The following is a 13,991-nucleotide window of genomic DNA, read 5'->3' on the forward strand; positions in this document are numbered from 1 at the left end:
ATAGATATGGTTTATCTCAATGGAAACACAGTCCATACAATGCCTACTGCAGACTTCGCATAATGTTGTCCCTGTAGCTCCTCGTGACTCGTAGCAAAGACACTTGACAGCGCTTCCAGCGCGGTCTCCAATGAAAATAATTGAAAGGAAAAAGCCCGACCCATTGCTGGGAGAGGGGTAGGGGAAGTGGGTAAACTGAGGTGAGTTGCGTGTCTTGGCAAGACCAGCTTGGGAGCTCCTCATCACGCACGATTATGTATGTGGCGTGATCGTCTATTGTGCCTAAAAGGACTGGATTATATCGCTGTTTAGTGCGTCTTGTTGAAGTTTGAAAAAGAAACGATACTCACTTGATACTCCACCATATATCCCAACTCGATCTACACGTTCGGGGGAGCTTGCTTGGATATATATCAGATATATCAGGTGTTTGTTGACCTTGTTTTTTTCTCTTTCTCTTGAGATTACGGCCCATTTCTCGATCACTTGGATGATAACATAGTCGAAAAAATTACAAGATTACGGTAGAATCTATCAATGAACGCAGAAACGACAAATGTATTGTTTCTATACACATCCCAACTGCCCCACCACACTATCGGAGGTATCTGACCACACACTGGCTGAATAGCCATCTTCTTGGCTCCAAAAGTCATGATCACGAAGTGTGATGGAGCAAGGGATAAAAAGGCGGATTTGAGGCCACAAGAGTCCACGCTTAGACGGCGGACAGATCGCCGAAGCGCTCCTACAAAAGGAAATGGTATTAGTATCAAAACGGAAGCATTGCTCTCAGCAAGACAGTCAACACATACCTTGTAGCCAGGGGGCATCCACTTGCCCTTGGAGACGAGGGAAGCGGTCTTCTCGTCGATCTCGGGCTGGGCGGCGGCAACCTCGTCCTAAAAAAGGAGACGTGTGAGTAATGATTCCAATTCCGCGGCATGCAGCAGATAATACGTACGACAGTGAGGTCCTCGAAGGGACGGGCGGTCTCAATGTTCTCCAGGGTCTTCTGCAGGTTCTGCAGCTCGGCCTCAACCTTACCCTTGGTAGCCTCGGCGTTCTGAACAGCCTGGGACTCGAAGGCGTCGATGGCCTTCAGCTGACGGTTGACATCGTAGGTAGCGGGCTTGAAGGTCTTGAAGTGGTTCTCGAGCTCATCGATGATGGCCGTGTTCTTCAGGATGCCGCGGTAGTGGCTGAAGTCAACGGCCTGGGGCTGCTCGGACAGGACCTGGACCTTGCGGCGAGCCTCGTCGTTGCGCTTCTTGAAAGCTTGGAGAGAGGTGGCGGTCTGGCCGCGGAGGCCGAGGGAGGTTGACACCTTGGCCCAGTCGATCTTGAGAGCGGCGCTGCGCTGTTTTCGGATGAAGGGAGTTAGCGGGAGTCATTCGGACGGGTTGATAGGGGGTTGTCAAGTCGAGGAGCAGGGGTAGAACATACAGCAGCCATTGTGACGGGTATGATAGAGGTTGGGGGTGGGGAGAAGAGAGGGGAGTTCAATGTGCAGGGAGGTGCCGAACGAGGAGCGACCCGGAAGGTTTGGATTGTTCGGGTCACGTGATGTACATTCCGAAATCCACCGTGTATTATACAAAAAGACAAATTACAGACTGATCATGTTAATTGTTGTAAATAACTTATGCATAGGTCTTATTTTTCATCATTACGAAGTATATGTATTGATTGGTTGACACAATAATGGGTTCAATTGTTTTTTGGGCTAAATTGTGTACACTATGGGCGACAACATGCCAGATATCTTTCATCCCGGCATCATAACCCAAGTCCCTCATAGAACCTTAAATACGGTCACTCATTATATGCTGAGAGCCATGATGGAGTTAACGATATCGTTGTCGTTCTCCCGGAGAGCCTTGACGGCCTTCTTGCGGGAAACGTTTGCTTGTGCCATGACCAGCTCGATATCCTTGGACTCAAGGTTGGACTCATCGACCTCCTCACCATCATCCTCCTCATCCTCCTTCTTATCCTCGGTCTCGGGGGCCTTGGCCTTGCCGAGAATCTCCTCGTGGTCGTGACCGGCGTGGTCGCCAGTGGCCTCGGAGGCAGCGAGCTGCTGGGCGGCGGAAGCCTGGGCCTGGGAGTTCAGGTCCTCAATCTTGGCCTCACCGAAGATGCTAAAAAAATGTGTCAGTAAATGTCATCCACACATGACTGACTATAATTGGGTTCCACGTACATCCAGCAGTTGCTGTTGGGGGAACGGTAAACCTCGGGCTGGTTGACAACGAAGAGGATCTTTAATTCCAATAATTAGCATTTCCACATTGAGAATGATCAAGATATTCCATCCCGTTAGTAGATAGTGTTGCGGTTGATGGTCGCAATCACGTTGTACTTGGCGGGGTAGAATTTCTCATGACCGGTCGCATCGGGAATCACATACGTTCTTGGGGCGGCGGAGAGTGACACGGGTGATGCCAGGGACGAGCTTCAGGCCGAGCTTGCCAATGGCCTTGCGGGCCTTCTTCTCACCACGGGAGTGGACAGCGACGGAGGCACCGGCGGGAATGTTGGGCTCATCGCCAGCCTCGGAACCAGACTCAGAGGAGCTCTCCTCGACGGTCTTGGAGACCTCGTCATCGTGGATTTCTTCAACGCGGGGATCAGCCATTTTTGCGGTGTAAAGGGGCCTAAGAAGAATCCGAAAAAAAGAGTTGATTAGTTGGGTTGTTTCGTTCGGCAATGGGTGTCAGGGCTGGTTGAATGGTGTGAGGGCGGGCATAGTGGGAGAGAGATTCGAGAGGATTGGTCAACCCCCCACGAATCGCACAACACTCGGGAAAGGGCGGAATTTGACGTTGAAAAGGCGAGAATTCAGTCGAATAAATACTCATACATACCTGAGAGGTAAATATCAAGCTGTTGTGAGTGGGGATGGATTTTGTTGAAGTTGAAGGTGTGTAGCTGTGCGCCAGACCGAACCCGAAAATCATTAGCGAGCGCCCACCCCCAGACTGCCCACCTGGCACACATTGCCCTATATGGAACTACATCACCAATTCTGAACTAGATTGGCTAATAATTTATAGATCTCATCTAGATCAAATTAAATGTATATAAATAATACAGTTAATACAGTTTCCAGGTCATTATTTACGTATCTGCTCGTTCTATTCTTTTTGTAGAGCCAGATAATTCAATATTCCCGTAAAATTGGGGGATATAAAACTGAGTCCAGAGCCGGAGGAAAACCAAATGACAAAAGGCCCCTTTGCCGGGATATCAAGGATTTTGAATCATTTTTGCTGTTCATTGATATGCATACAGCGATTTTGCCAGAGTATTACCAGCAATGGAAACCCTTCCAGGACACCTCCTTCAAACCCATGCACCGAAACCTCGTAATCATCTATGACTTGTTGGCAGCGCGAGCCTTGGCGTGGGACTTCTGGACCTCGTAGCGAGCCTGGAGTTATGTTGTTAGTTGAGCTGTTCGTAATTCCCCAGATTATTCGATCGGGTAGGCCTAGGCGCATTGTGCCAGAACGAATCCCCCTTTCGATATTTCCACGTACCTGCTTGCGGAGGCGCAGAACCTTGAAGCGCTCGAAGTCGGACAGGTTCTTGCGGCGCTCGGAGCGGTCGGTGCGCTGAGAGAAGGAGCTCTTGGCCCACTTGCCATCAATCTCGTTCTTAGCCCAAAGCTTCTTCACGGGACCGGTACCGGCAGCACGGGGAAGCTGGGGGATGGTGAAGTGAGTGAGGGTGGCGTGGGCGAGAGGGAGAACGTGACGGGGCACGATCTTCTGCTCCTCGGTGGAGGGACCGTCGACCAGGACCTGAACAAAAAAATCGCAAGTCAATACACATTCCGACTCAAAGATCTCCAAAAATCCGATTCTCCAATTTTGTCCCGATTTCCGGATTCATAGGGCGATTCCACATACACGGCGGTGGTCCACGATCTCAACGATGGCAGCAAGCTTGCCCTCGAAGGGTCCGCTGCGGATCAGCACTAGGCGGCCAACCTCAACCAGCTTCCACGAAGCGACCTTGACATCGATATCGGCCATGGCGAAATTCTGCAAGACGAAAAATTCAGCGTCGCGGTTCTGTAATATTTGGAGATTGCACACTCACGGTCGACAGGGGGTATGAGTCGAGAAGGGGTTGTCGAAAGAGTTCAATTGTCCAAGAGTTGTCTCGAAATTCGGATGTGCCCACACTCGCAACATTCTCGCTTAACCGGCCACTTGCAGGTCTAGGGCTCTGATTATCTCAGCACGCGCGTTAACCTTTATCCGAACCCGTCCATTTATCTCGTTTTTTTTGGCGCAGAACTATTGTTGATCTCTTCAAGCTACTCAGCTTTACAAGCTTAAGACTTTAATGATGAGTCTGCACTTGCTTGAGTTACGACAATTGCTCATATGTAGCATTTACTAAGGTATGCTCATATTCCCCCGTTTCTTTCCCCCGTCTTCTGGTCTTCTTCCCCTCATTCCTCATATGATGCCGTAATTTGCGATTGACCCAGTGTCTGTGAGGCCCTCGCCGGGGCTCTCTATACAGCGCTGTCGGATGATATTCAATTTTCTTACATATTCTGATATGGATTATAACCCTCATGTTATATTGTCAATGCTTTTGAGAAACATCGCGCTGACTGTTTCAAGATTTTAGGACATTGGACTTGAGAACTCAAGGACTTATCTCGACAACATTGCAACTCCGTCTTTCCACAGGGTATGTTCACACCATCCTCCATCCTCCACCACACCCCCAGGTCCGATGATTAGAAACTTTTATCACGCCTAGATAGTAATTGAGCTTCTCGCTATGAAATTACCTAACTACCAAGATCTCTGAGAACCTTATCACCTTGCACATTATTGCTTGTTATGTTGGTTGTGACTCGTCGCTAACCTTCAAAAGAATATAGGATCCCTGTGTCAGACTAGCAGCTCGCTGTCTTATATAGCTATTGCAATGCAAAATATATATTTTTTTTTTCAAACAATATCTTGTCCTCCTGTAGCTTAGTTACGTAGTATTACTCCTATATCTCCAAAACTCAACTTGACTCGCCTTGTTCCACCTATGGTGTACATGTACATCTACAAAACACCTCGGTACAAATGCAAATAGTTTTGATTACAATAAGTCGTGCTATATCGTTACCTCGGCTGTGCAATGCCCAAAGACCCAGAGCAAGCCACTTGTCCCTTCATGTTATGCCTTCCTACCAACCTAGTCTATCTCTCCCAAATCGCAAAGAGCAAATCATTCCTTGCCTCTCTGCATACCTAATTATGACGATGCAGAGCCGGTAGATGCCGCAGAGGACGGTCCCTCGCGACTGAGCACCCACATGAAAATGAACTGAACCGCGTAGGAGTATACGAACAAGAACTGGCCGCGTCGGTTACGCTGGGACCGAGCCACAGCCTGCATCGAACCGGCATGCATGGCGGAGTCAGTCGAATCGGGGAGCAACACATATTTCAGCGAGCGAAGCTAGAGTTTAAATATTAGCAACTGCGGAACGCATTGAGAAGCGAGATAGAAGTTGTCACTCACCAGGAAGAACGCATTGGCCAAAAATGTGTACGCAAACACCGTCCACCCCACCCAACCCCTAGTCCCTTGCCCGGGGTTGGAGATCTCAGACGCTACCATGGTGATAATGATTCCAACGAACTTGTAGCCCGAGTACGCCACCAGATCCAGCAGTTGTGAGTCATTGTTGATGCTCAAAATGTACGTCGCTAGCTTCAAGCATAGAATCTCGAAGGCGATCACCGCAATGGCCGTGGTGGTGATCGAGCCCAGAAGCTCTGGGTGGAAATCACCCCGGAATCCAGCGAGTAACACCGACAGAAGAATATATGTGACCAGGGCCATGACGGGGATATACATGTCAGGCGAGTTCAGGTCGTCGCGAGGAGGCAGAAACATGGACGAGTATTGTTGCTGCAGGATTTGACCACTTGCTCCGGGGGTTGGAGCCATTCGGGCTTGCTGTCGGGACCAAGGTTTGTGTCGCCAGGGGAAGAGAACAAGGATCAGCTTGTTCAGGACGTAGGAGTTGGAGACGTTAAAGTAGTGCTTGAGAGCGGGTATAGAGACATAGCGATTGAACTGTAGATTATCTCGAGGTTAGCTATAAGCAGCAGATAGAGTTCTTTCAATGTTGCATACGTTATTTTCCATGTACTCCTGCCCAGCGGCCATTGCGCTTTTGCCAACCTGGAAGCCCATCTGTGCCGTGGGTTCGTTCATGAACCCACCAAATCCAGGAGCACCAGGGGCATAGCTTCCACTGCCCCCCTGGGACGGTGACGGTTGATATGGGTTACCGCCATATCCAGCACTTGGGGGTTGCTGGGGAGCTGGTGGTGGAGGTGAGCGCATCATAGGGACGGTCGAGACATGTTGTGGGACAGGGTGGTGAAGGGGCGGCGATTGCGCGGGCGGCGGAGCGAAAGAGCCCCGATACATAATGCACGTAAATAGGAAAACGAAGATAGAAGGGTAAGGAACGTGGAACTTCGGTGGTGAACGTGTTGTCCGGATCGTGTGACGGGGATTTGGGGAAGAAGCGAGGTTGATAGCGGAGGAAAGTGTTTATACGTGGCTGAAGATCCAATCCGCTTCCGAGCTCCCCCAACTTCGCCCCGTCCCGCCACCAACAAGTCACACCGGGCTATTTTTCCCTCCCACATTGATTATCTGCTTCTCACATTTGACGATCGATTGCCGGAGATACTCAGAATGTTGGAGGCTTTTGAAATATTGACGACTTCGGGCGTGGTGCTCTGGTCTAAGGCATACGCTCCAGTGGGCGCACATGTTATCAACAGCTTGATCAACGATGTCTTTATCGAGGAGAAGGTCGTGCCCCAGAATACGACAGCTGGTGGAGTCTCGCCGGCATACAAGAAGGAGAAATACACACTGAAATGGAAGAGAGTCAAGGAATTCGATTTGATCTTCGTGGTACGTCTGGTCGCATGCGCGCATGCGCCTCACTGCTTCGACTAACTCTGAGTTTATGCAGGCTGTCTACCAATCGCTACTCCACCTTGGCTGGATCGACAAACTTCTTGAGAACATTTCGACAATCTTTATCGATCTCTACAAGGACCAGGTGAAGGGAAACCGCGCGAGAATTCAGACCTATCGCTTCGATCAATACTTTGAACAACAAGTTCGGGAACTTGAAGACAACACTGGTGGTTTTGTAGAGGAACATGTGCCAGAGACGGGTGAAAAGAAAGACCCGCTTGTTTCGTCGGACAATGGAGGCCCACCGCCGCCACCGGTGCCTGGCCTGGTGAAAGGTATGGAATGACAACCCCCGGTTTCAAGCGCATGCTGACCATCCCAAAGCGCAGCCTAGAGCTGCGCTAGCCGGGGCGACCTCAGACGAGGGTACGCCACCAGCTACACCAGAAATTTCTAGATCTTCGACCCCTCAGGGTCATCTTCTTACAGCGAAAGCCGGACCTGGAGGTCGTGGTTCCCGACGCTCCCGCAAGGCTGCCAACTCTAGCGCCAACGCATCGTCTGGTGATGAAGTCCGGAAGGGAAAGTCTGCCAAGACCCCTGTGAAGAAGATGCGCAGATGGGATGCCAGTGGGATGGCAGATGAGGATGACGGAGAGATCCTCGATTATTCTGCCCCCGCGGAGGAAGGAGAGGCTACCGCTCCAGCGGTGGAGGCTGTCTCCGAGGAGGATTGGGGTCGTCGAACTGGCAAGGGCCAATTTGTGCTGAAGGAGTTGGGCGAGGAAGTTCAATCCATCTTGGACCAAGCCGATGCAGAAAAGTCGAAGGCCACTGCTTCGTCGGGTGTCGTTGGCTCCGGATTCAACGCAATTGGTGGCTTCTTCCGTAACATTGTTGGAGGAAAGGTTCTGACAGAATCTGATCTCGAGAAGCCTCTCAAGGCGATGGAAGAACACCTTTTGAAGAAGAACGTCGCCCGCGAAGCTGCTGTCCGGCTCTGCGAGGGAGTTAAGCGTGAGATGATTGGCAAGAAGACTGGCAACTTCCAGAGTACTGATGCTGCATTGCACGTGGCCATGGAATCCTCGCTGCGGAACATCCTGACGCCGACTTCTTCCTTGGATTTGCTGCGCGAGATCAACGCTGTGGTCGCTCCCACCACCAAGCAGCAGGCGCCTCGCCCATACGTCATGTCTATCGTTGGTGTCAACGGCGTTGGAAAATCGACCAACCTGAGCAAGATCTGCTACTTCTTGCTCCAGAACAAGTACCGTGTTCTTATTGCAGCATGCGATACTTTCCGTTCCGGTGCCGTGGAGCAACTCCGTGTGCACGCTGACCGCTTGAAGGAACTGAGTGTCCGCGAGAACGCAGGCGATGTAGAGATTTACCAGAAGGGCTACGGCAAGGACGCAGCCAACGTTGCCAAGGATGCAGTTGACTACGCTGCGGCCAACAAGTTTGATGTTGTCCTGATCGACACTGCCGGCCGTCGGCATAACGACCAGCGGCTGATGTCCTCACTTGAGAAGTTCGCCAAGTTTGCTAACCCAGACAAGATTTTCATGGTTGGTGAGGCTCTGGTCGGCACGGACAGTGTCATGCAAGCCCGCAACTTCAACCAGGCGTTTGGTACTGGCAGGAACTTAGATGGCTTCATTATCAGTAAATGCGACACTGTCGGTGACATGGTGGGAACACTGGTCAGCATGGTCCATGCCACAGGAATCCCCATTGTGTTCCTGGGCGTTGGACAACATTATGGAGATCTGCGAGGGCTCAGTGTTCCCTGGGCTGTTAGTCTGTTGATGAAGTAGGGACGACACGATATCCTAATTTGATATTTTTTAGCTACATACATTTCATATGATTTCTTTGCTTGCTACTTTGTTCCTTGCAGTCAAGTTGCTATGGTCTCATATAATGGAGTCCCGGTTAAAATACAATATCCCATTTGTCCCCACGCATGCCATCGCCAGCACCAATTCAAACATAACTGAACTCCGTACATAGTCTGTCAAGGTCGTTCATGGGTAGTAGGTATGTGCTGTATGATATGCAACCCTGACCGGGGATCTGTTTGGCCTGGAACCTCCACTATCGAGAGCTGTCAAACTCCCAGTCCCTTAGATTTTCATTTATCGATACAGCTGTTCTAGTACTGGCATTTTGGCGATATCTCCCAATTTTGCCTCCCCAATGGTACGGTACATACACTACACTCTTCCTATCTATTTGCAGGTCCTCCATGCCAGTCCAGCACCATTCATTATACAGGGCAATATCCTTGTTCTTATGCCTGTATTCCACATTTCCGAACATAAATCTCATATGTCACTCATTATTCAAATATTGTGCTTGTGATAGGCAACTCATCAACTACCCCCAAAAACTCAAAACGCCACCCACCCACCAACCACTCTACTCTACTTATTGCCTACCACAACATCAGTTTGACCCCATCTCCAACAATAGAACAAAAAGAAAGCCAGGAAAGCAAAAAGATTGACCGACGCAGGGATCGAACCTGCAATCTCTTGATTCGTAGTCAAGCGCCTTGCCATTGGGCCAGCCGGCCTGTGCAAGATTTGGTCCAGTTTTGATATATGGGGCGGCAGACTTTTTTAGGGCAAGGACCCACTTACATGTTCGCATCGGGATTTTCATGCCGTGTTCAGAGGCCATTATCTCTACCAACCATGAGTGAATAAGATCGGATTGAACAGTTTGGGAGATTTGGAGCTAATAAAAAGGGACAGACCCCAAAAAAAACTGAAAATTATTTACCAATATGGTACAAAAAAGTGCAAAAAGAAATCTCTCCCTCGGGGAATCGAACCCCGGTCTCCCGCGCTTATCGGTATTAATGACAAGCGGAAATCATCACCACTAGACCAAGGAAGATGCGATGGTCGAGTTACTGCTCGGCCACTTGGCTGGTTGATGGAAGACGTGGCAGGTTGTGGCTTTATAACCGAGAACAAATCTGACTTGCATGGATCTTTATCCGATACTTCATTCTCAAATCTAGATGATCCAGTATTTCGAAGATCCGAATAATGTCAGAAGGCTGATGGAAGCCGTTAAGAAATGGATAGCGTTCGAAACATGTCGATTAATGGCATTATTCGGAGATCTCGCCAGAGACGTTGACGTCACGGTCTAGAGAAAAGAAGGTTCTGGTACGCTTCGCCTTGCCCAAGTCTTAATTGATCTTTTGAGGAGTCTCGGTGACGAGCATAATATTTTTTAACGGGGGCACGGTTCGTCAAGAAAGGTAGATAAGTGTCATGACGAATGAGATGGTGCATATGGTGCCAGGTTACAACAATCAACCAGGGTATGGGAAGTAAGTGCGCTGTTTATCGAGAATCTTATTGGGGGATAAAGAAGGATAGCCTAGTAAACTATCTGTTTATATACTATGTATGAATCTTCCTGCAGTTAAACGAGCCAAATCGGGTGGTTACTAGATTCGCCCGTTTGCTCTACGTTCTTGGATTTTGTCTAGTCCCTGAGATAGCGTCAAAAGTAGCCGTTTTTGGCACCCGGTTTCCCATCATTTAGTATTTTACTATAATATACTCCGTGCAGGGCCATTGTATATAATAATGCAAGGAGCGCCATATTTCGAGTCGTGATGGTTTGTATTATCGGTAGGATGTTGGTGATATATATACATAGACTGCAGTACCAATCACATCAGTATGATGCCTGTATAGTCCTGGCCCACTTAATCTGCGAGTAGACGAATAAGTGGTTTGCCATAGTATTTCAACCTATAGCGCGGTTATATTCATTTTATTCGCAAATATACTATGATATGGGTAATTTGATCTGGGATAGTTATAGTAGGAAATCAAGTTACCCAGCTACATAGTCTACCTAGCTTGGAATAATTTGTTGAGTCTCGGCACCCACTAACAATGGTAGCACAAGATCGACACATGCAAGGGCTATGAATCTTCAACCCAATAAGGAATAAGCAAAACAAGCGCTATGCAGATAAATCCAAAGGAATAATAATCTGTACTCCGGACTACTGCGGTGCTTCAGGGCTAGAACAACTGACTCAGCATAGATCTGCAGAATCGCTTACATCATCATGGTGTTCCCTGTTCCGGCTTGCGGTCTTTTGCAGTCAACTTCAACCATCCTAAGCTTCCCCACACATTTTGTTTCTCGAACATCCACTTGTACCTGAATTTACACCTCTATTCTATTGATCGGGGAAACAATCAACTAGCGCAGTTTGCAACTGTACCATCAAGCTCTCACACGACAGCATTGCGTCTACAATCAGGCTTTCGGCACGACCCCAATCGCATGGTTAGCTGGGAAAAGACTTCAATCAGACTTGCCTTTGCTGGTGTGTCGCCAGAATGACGGGTCCAGACCGGGCTTCGCTCAACCGCCGCTCCTCCACGCAGCATTACCAGACCTTCGATACTCCACCGCCCAAGTCGCGTGGGCGACCTAACTCAGGCCAGTCCGAATCCTCTGCGGACGGCTCGCACGATCCCCACCATGACACCGCTGATCTACCCGGAATTTCATCGCCGCTGCCGAAGAGGCAAATGGCAGTGCTAGCGATAATTGCACTGGCGGAGCAAACGGCGTTGAACTCGATTAGTCCATACCTCCCGGACATGGCATCGACATTCCCCGAAGTGGAACCGACCCAGGTGGGCGTATACGTGGGCAGCATTGCATCGGCTTTTGCACTGGCTCAATTCAGCACAAACTACTTCTGGGGCTGGCTATCGGATCGTGTTGGTCGCAAGCCGGTGATCTTGCTTGGCACATTTCTGACTGCGCTGTGCTTTGTTGCATTCGGATTCTGCAAGACTCTTGTACAAGCTATAGTTGTGCAGGCGTTGATGGGTGTGGTAAATGGCAACCAGGGGTTGGTGTCCACCTGCCTCGGAGAAATCACCGACCGAAGCAACCAGTCTCAGGCTTTTACCTACCTCCCAGTATTATACGGAATTGGAGGTATAACGGGACCACTCCTAGGAGGACTGCTCGTTTTTGAGACGAACCCTTTTACTGGCAATAAAAACCCGTATCCTTATCTCGCACCAAACATACTGTCCGCTGTTGTCCTTCTGGTGGATTTCGTTTTCACAGCTATTTTCCTGGAAGAGAGCCTTGAAGACGCAGACAGTCTTCCAAAGATCGGCAAAAAAGTGCGCAGCCTGTTCACATGGCTGTGGCAGTTCACTGGCAATGCTCGCCATCCGACCTACGTGGAGGTTCCACAGGCAGTGCCATATCCCTACAGCCGCCGCGATTTAGAGACCGAGGATCACGATAGTGACCTAGACTCTGCGTCTGAGGTGTCAAGCATCCTTGGCCACCACGAGGAACTCTCTTGGGATGAGATATTCACTCGAGATACAATCTTACTTCTCTTGACATACCTGATCTTTGCTTTCTGCAATGTTTCTTTCAACTCGCTCTTCCCAATTTTCGCGCAAGCTAAGCCCCCGGCCGGACGGTCACTCACCCCGTCCGAGATCGGCCTTGCTCAAGGGTTTGCTGGAACTGTGACGATCATTTTCCAAATCTGTATCTTCAACCGTCTGCGAGACAAAATGGGCAATCGATGGTCTTACCGCGCGGGCCTATTTGGATTTGTCATCTCGTTTATCTTACTACCCTTCATTGGGTACAAGAGCAGGGCTAGCGAGGGTCTGACTGGCAAGTCGGCCCTCATGGCCATCGAACTCTGCCTTGTGTTGCTGATCAAAACTATCGCCTCCGTGGGTGGTTTGACCAGCGCTCTGCTTCTGGTAAGAAATTCCGATATTCTCTTTCTGTGAAGTCCATCAAAACTAATCATTTCTCCAGGTCACAAACTCGGCACCTAATCATGCCGTTCTAGGTGCTTTGAATGGTCTTGCACAGACTCTCTCCGCAGCTGGACGTGCAGTGGGCCCGTTCCTCTCGGGAGGACTGTTTTCCCTCACAGCCAAGATTCAGCCCAAAGGAGAGGCCCTGGCATTCGGAGTCTTTGGTGCGGTCTCCTTTATTGGCTTCATCATGAGCTTCGGCATCCGCGGTCGTTCACTTGAAGCAGAGGGCTGGGGTGAGGACAGTGACGATGGAGACAAGTCGGATGACGACGAGCCGAATGGTGTTTGATTAAAATACACGGACCTATAAAATGTGCCGACATGACGATATGACGAGATTATGCTTTCGTTCCAGCCTTTCTTTCTTTTGCATTTGTATATATACATTAGCCCCGTTTCTTTAAGATAGATTATTGCTGTTGCATTCTTTGAAAGACAAAATCGGGTGTTCGATTCAACTTGAGCCTGATAGATCTTTTTGTGGAGATGTTGCTATGGCCCTGAAAAAGAATACTATTCATGGGGGATTTGCAAACTTACCTACTTTTGAAGACCCATGCCTAATCCTCACTTCCCATCCAGCCTTCAGATGCACTCACTTGACCAGCCAAATTTAACTCAGACTAGCAATAAAAAACATCTAGTTTAGCTTATTGTTGCCTCTGGTATTCTATTCTTTGTGCTTTCATAATAAAACCCGTAAATGTCACGTTATATTGCATACATATTATGACGTGTTAATTTCTATCAAATCTAGGATAACATAGTCATAGCTTTCCAAAAAAACCGCACCAGCGCGCAGAGTTGAACGGCGACGGCGTGTGCTCCTATACATACAAGCCCAAGCCGTCTATGGGTACTTTATCATCTTATATGAGCTCGCGTGAATTAAAAAAAAATGGGTAGCTTCTCTTTGATTGAGCATGTCATCCTAGTGCAGGGGCCATGCTAATCTTCTCTGTATATTTTCAGTTGACCAGTATGCCCCGAAGGGCGAAAGTCTTTGCGTTCAGTTCATTTTAACCTCACTTTACGGCAGAAACATACCGCCTTCCTATTTGGGTAATATAGTGGGTGTGGAATCAGACCGCCTACAACATACTGTTCTAGTCTGTGATGCCCAGGCTCGCCACCTCTACTATTATTTTGTAG

The 13,991-nt window shown here is 49.1% G+C and overlaps 8 protein-coding genes across 8 annotated transcripts; 4 read left to right on the forward strand and 4 right to left on the reverse strand.

Annotated features, from left to right (window-relative positions):
* Positions 1-718: 718 nt before the first annotated feature.
* Positions 719-1,455, reverse strand: N7455_011381 (F1F0 ATP synthase subunit d; the record flags this gene model as incomplete). The annotated part of the gene is made up of 4 exons (XM_040954509.2): positions 719-748; positions 816-902; positions 965-1,360; positions 1,447-1,455. 4 exons carry the CDS (start codon positions 1,453-1,455, stop codon positions 719-721), a joined length of 522 nt encoding a protein of 173 aa, XP_040815089.1.
* A 367-nt stretch (positions 1,456-1,822) lies between these two features.
* Positions 1,823-2,641, reverse strand: N7455_011382 (nascent polypeptide-associated complex subunit alpha; the record flags this gene model as incomplete). The annotated part of the gene is made up of 3 exons (XM_040954447.1): positions 1,823-2,144; positions 2,207-2,265; positions 2,414-2,641. The coding sequence occupies 3 exons, from the start codon at positions 2,639-2,641 to the stop codon at positions 1,823-1,825; spliced, it is 609 nt and encodes a 202-aa protein (XP_040815280.1).
* Positions 2,642-3,114: 473 nt separating this feature from the next.
* On the reverse strand, positions 3,115-4,544 carry N7455_011383 (60S ribosomal protein eL14). Its single transcript, XM_040954455.2, is given in 6 exon segments — positions 3,115-3,436; positions 3,546-3,809; positions 3,918-4,052; positions 4,111-4,247; positions 4,266-4,354; positions 4,388-4,544. 6 exon segments carry the CDS (start codon positions 4,477-4,479, stop codon positions 3,380-3,382), a joined length of 774 nt encoding a protein of 257 aa, XP_040815241.2. The 5' UTR covers positions 4,480-4,544; the 3' UTR covers positions 3,115-3,379.
* Positions 4,545-5,280: 736 nt separating this feature from the next.
* On the reverse strand, positions 5,281-6,471 carry N7455_011384 (protein transporter YIF1; the record flags this gene model as incomplete). Its single annotated transcript, XM_040954272.2, has 3 exons — positions 5,281-5,487; positions 5,551-6,111; positions 6,172-6,471. 3 exons carry the CDS (start codon positions 6,469-6,471, stop codon positions 5,281-5,283), a joined length of 1,068 nt encoding a protein of 355 aa, XP_040815098.1.
* A 273-nt stretch (positions 6,472-6,744) lies between these two features.
* On the forward strand, positions 6,745-8,798 carry N7455_011385 (signal recognition particle receptor subunit alpha; the record flags this gene model as incomplete). The annotated part of the gene is made up of 3 exons (XM_040954511.2): positions 6,745-6,969; positions 7,031-7,313; positions 7,363-8,798. The coding sequence occupies 3 exons, from the start codon at positions 6,745-6,747 to the stop codon at positions 8,796-8,798; spliced, it is 1,944 nt and encodes a 647-aa protein (XP_040815198.2).
* Positions 8,799-9,180: 382 nt separating this feature from the next.
* Positions 9,181-9,584, forward strand: N7455_011386 (uncharacterized protein; the record flags this gene model as incomplete). Its single annotated transcript, XM_065606648.1, has 2 exons — positions 9,181-9,335; positions 9,434-9,584. 2 exons carry the CDS (start codon positions 9,181-9,183, stop codon positions 9,582-9,584), a joined length of 306 nt encoding a protein of 101 aa, XP_065459814.1.
* A 62-nt stretch (positions 9,585-9,646) lies between these two features.
* On the forward strand, positions 9,647-10,041 carry N7455_011387 (uncharacterized protein; the record flags this gene model as incomplete). The annotated part of the gene is made up of 2 exons (XM_065606649.1): positions 9,647-9,684; positions 9,741-10,041. The coding sequence occupies 2 exons, from the start codon at positions 9,647-9,649 to the stop codon at positions 10,039-10,041; spliced, it is 339 nt and encodes a 112-aa protein (XP_065459815.1).
* Positions 10,042-11,363: 1,322 nt separating this feature from the next.
* N7455_011388 (MFS transporter) lies at positions 11,364-13,128 on the forward strand (the record flags this gene model as incomplete). The annotated part of the gene is made up of 2 exons (XM_040954415.2): positions 11,364-12,776; positions 12,835-13,128. The coding sequence occupies 2 exons, from the start codon at positions 11,364-11,366 to the stop codon at positions 13,126-13,128; spliced, it is 1,707 nt and encodes a 568-aa protein (XP_040815185.2).
* Positions 13,129-13,991: the final 863 nt, after the last annotated feature.

Source organism: Penicillium solitum (genome assembly GCF_028829755.1).
Source record: "Penicillium solitum strain IBT 25940 chromosome Unknown utg000009l_segment0_segment0, whole genome shotgun sequence".
In the NCBI taxonomy this organism is placed as follows: Eukaryota; Fungi; Ascomycota; class Eurotiomycetes; order Eurotiales; family Aspergillaceae; genus Penicillium; species Penicillium solitum.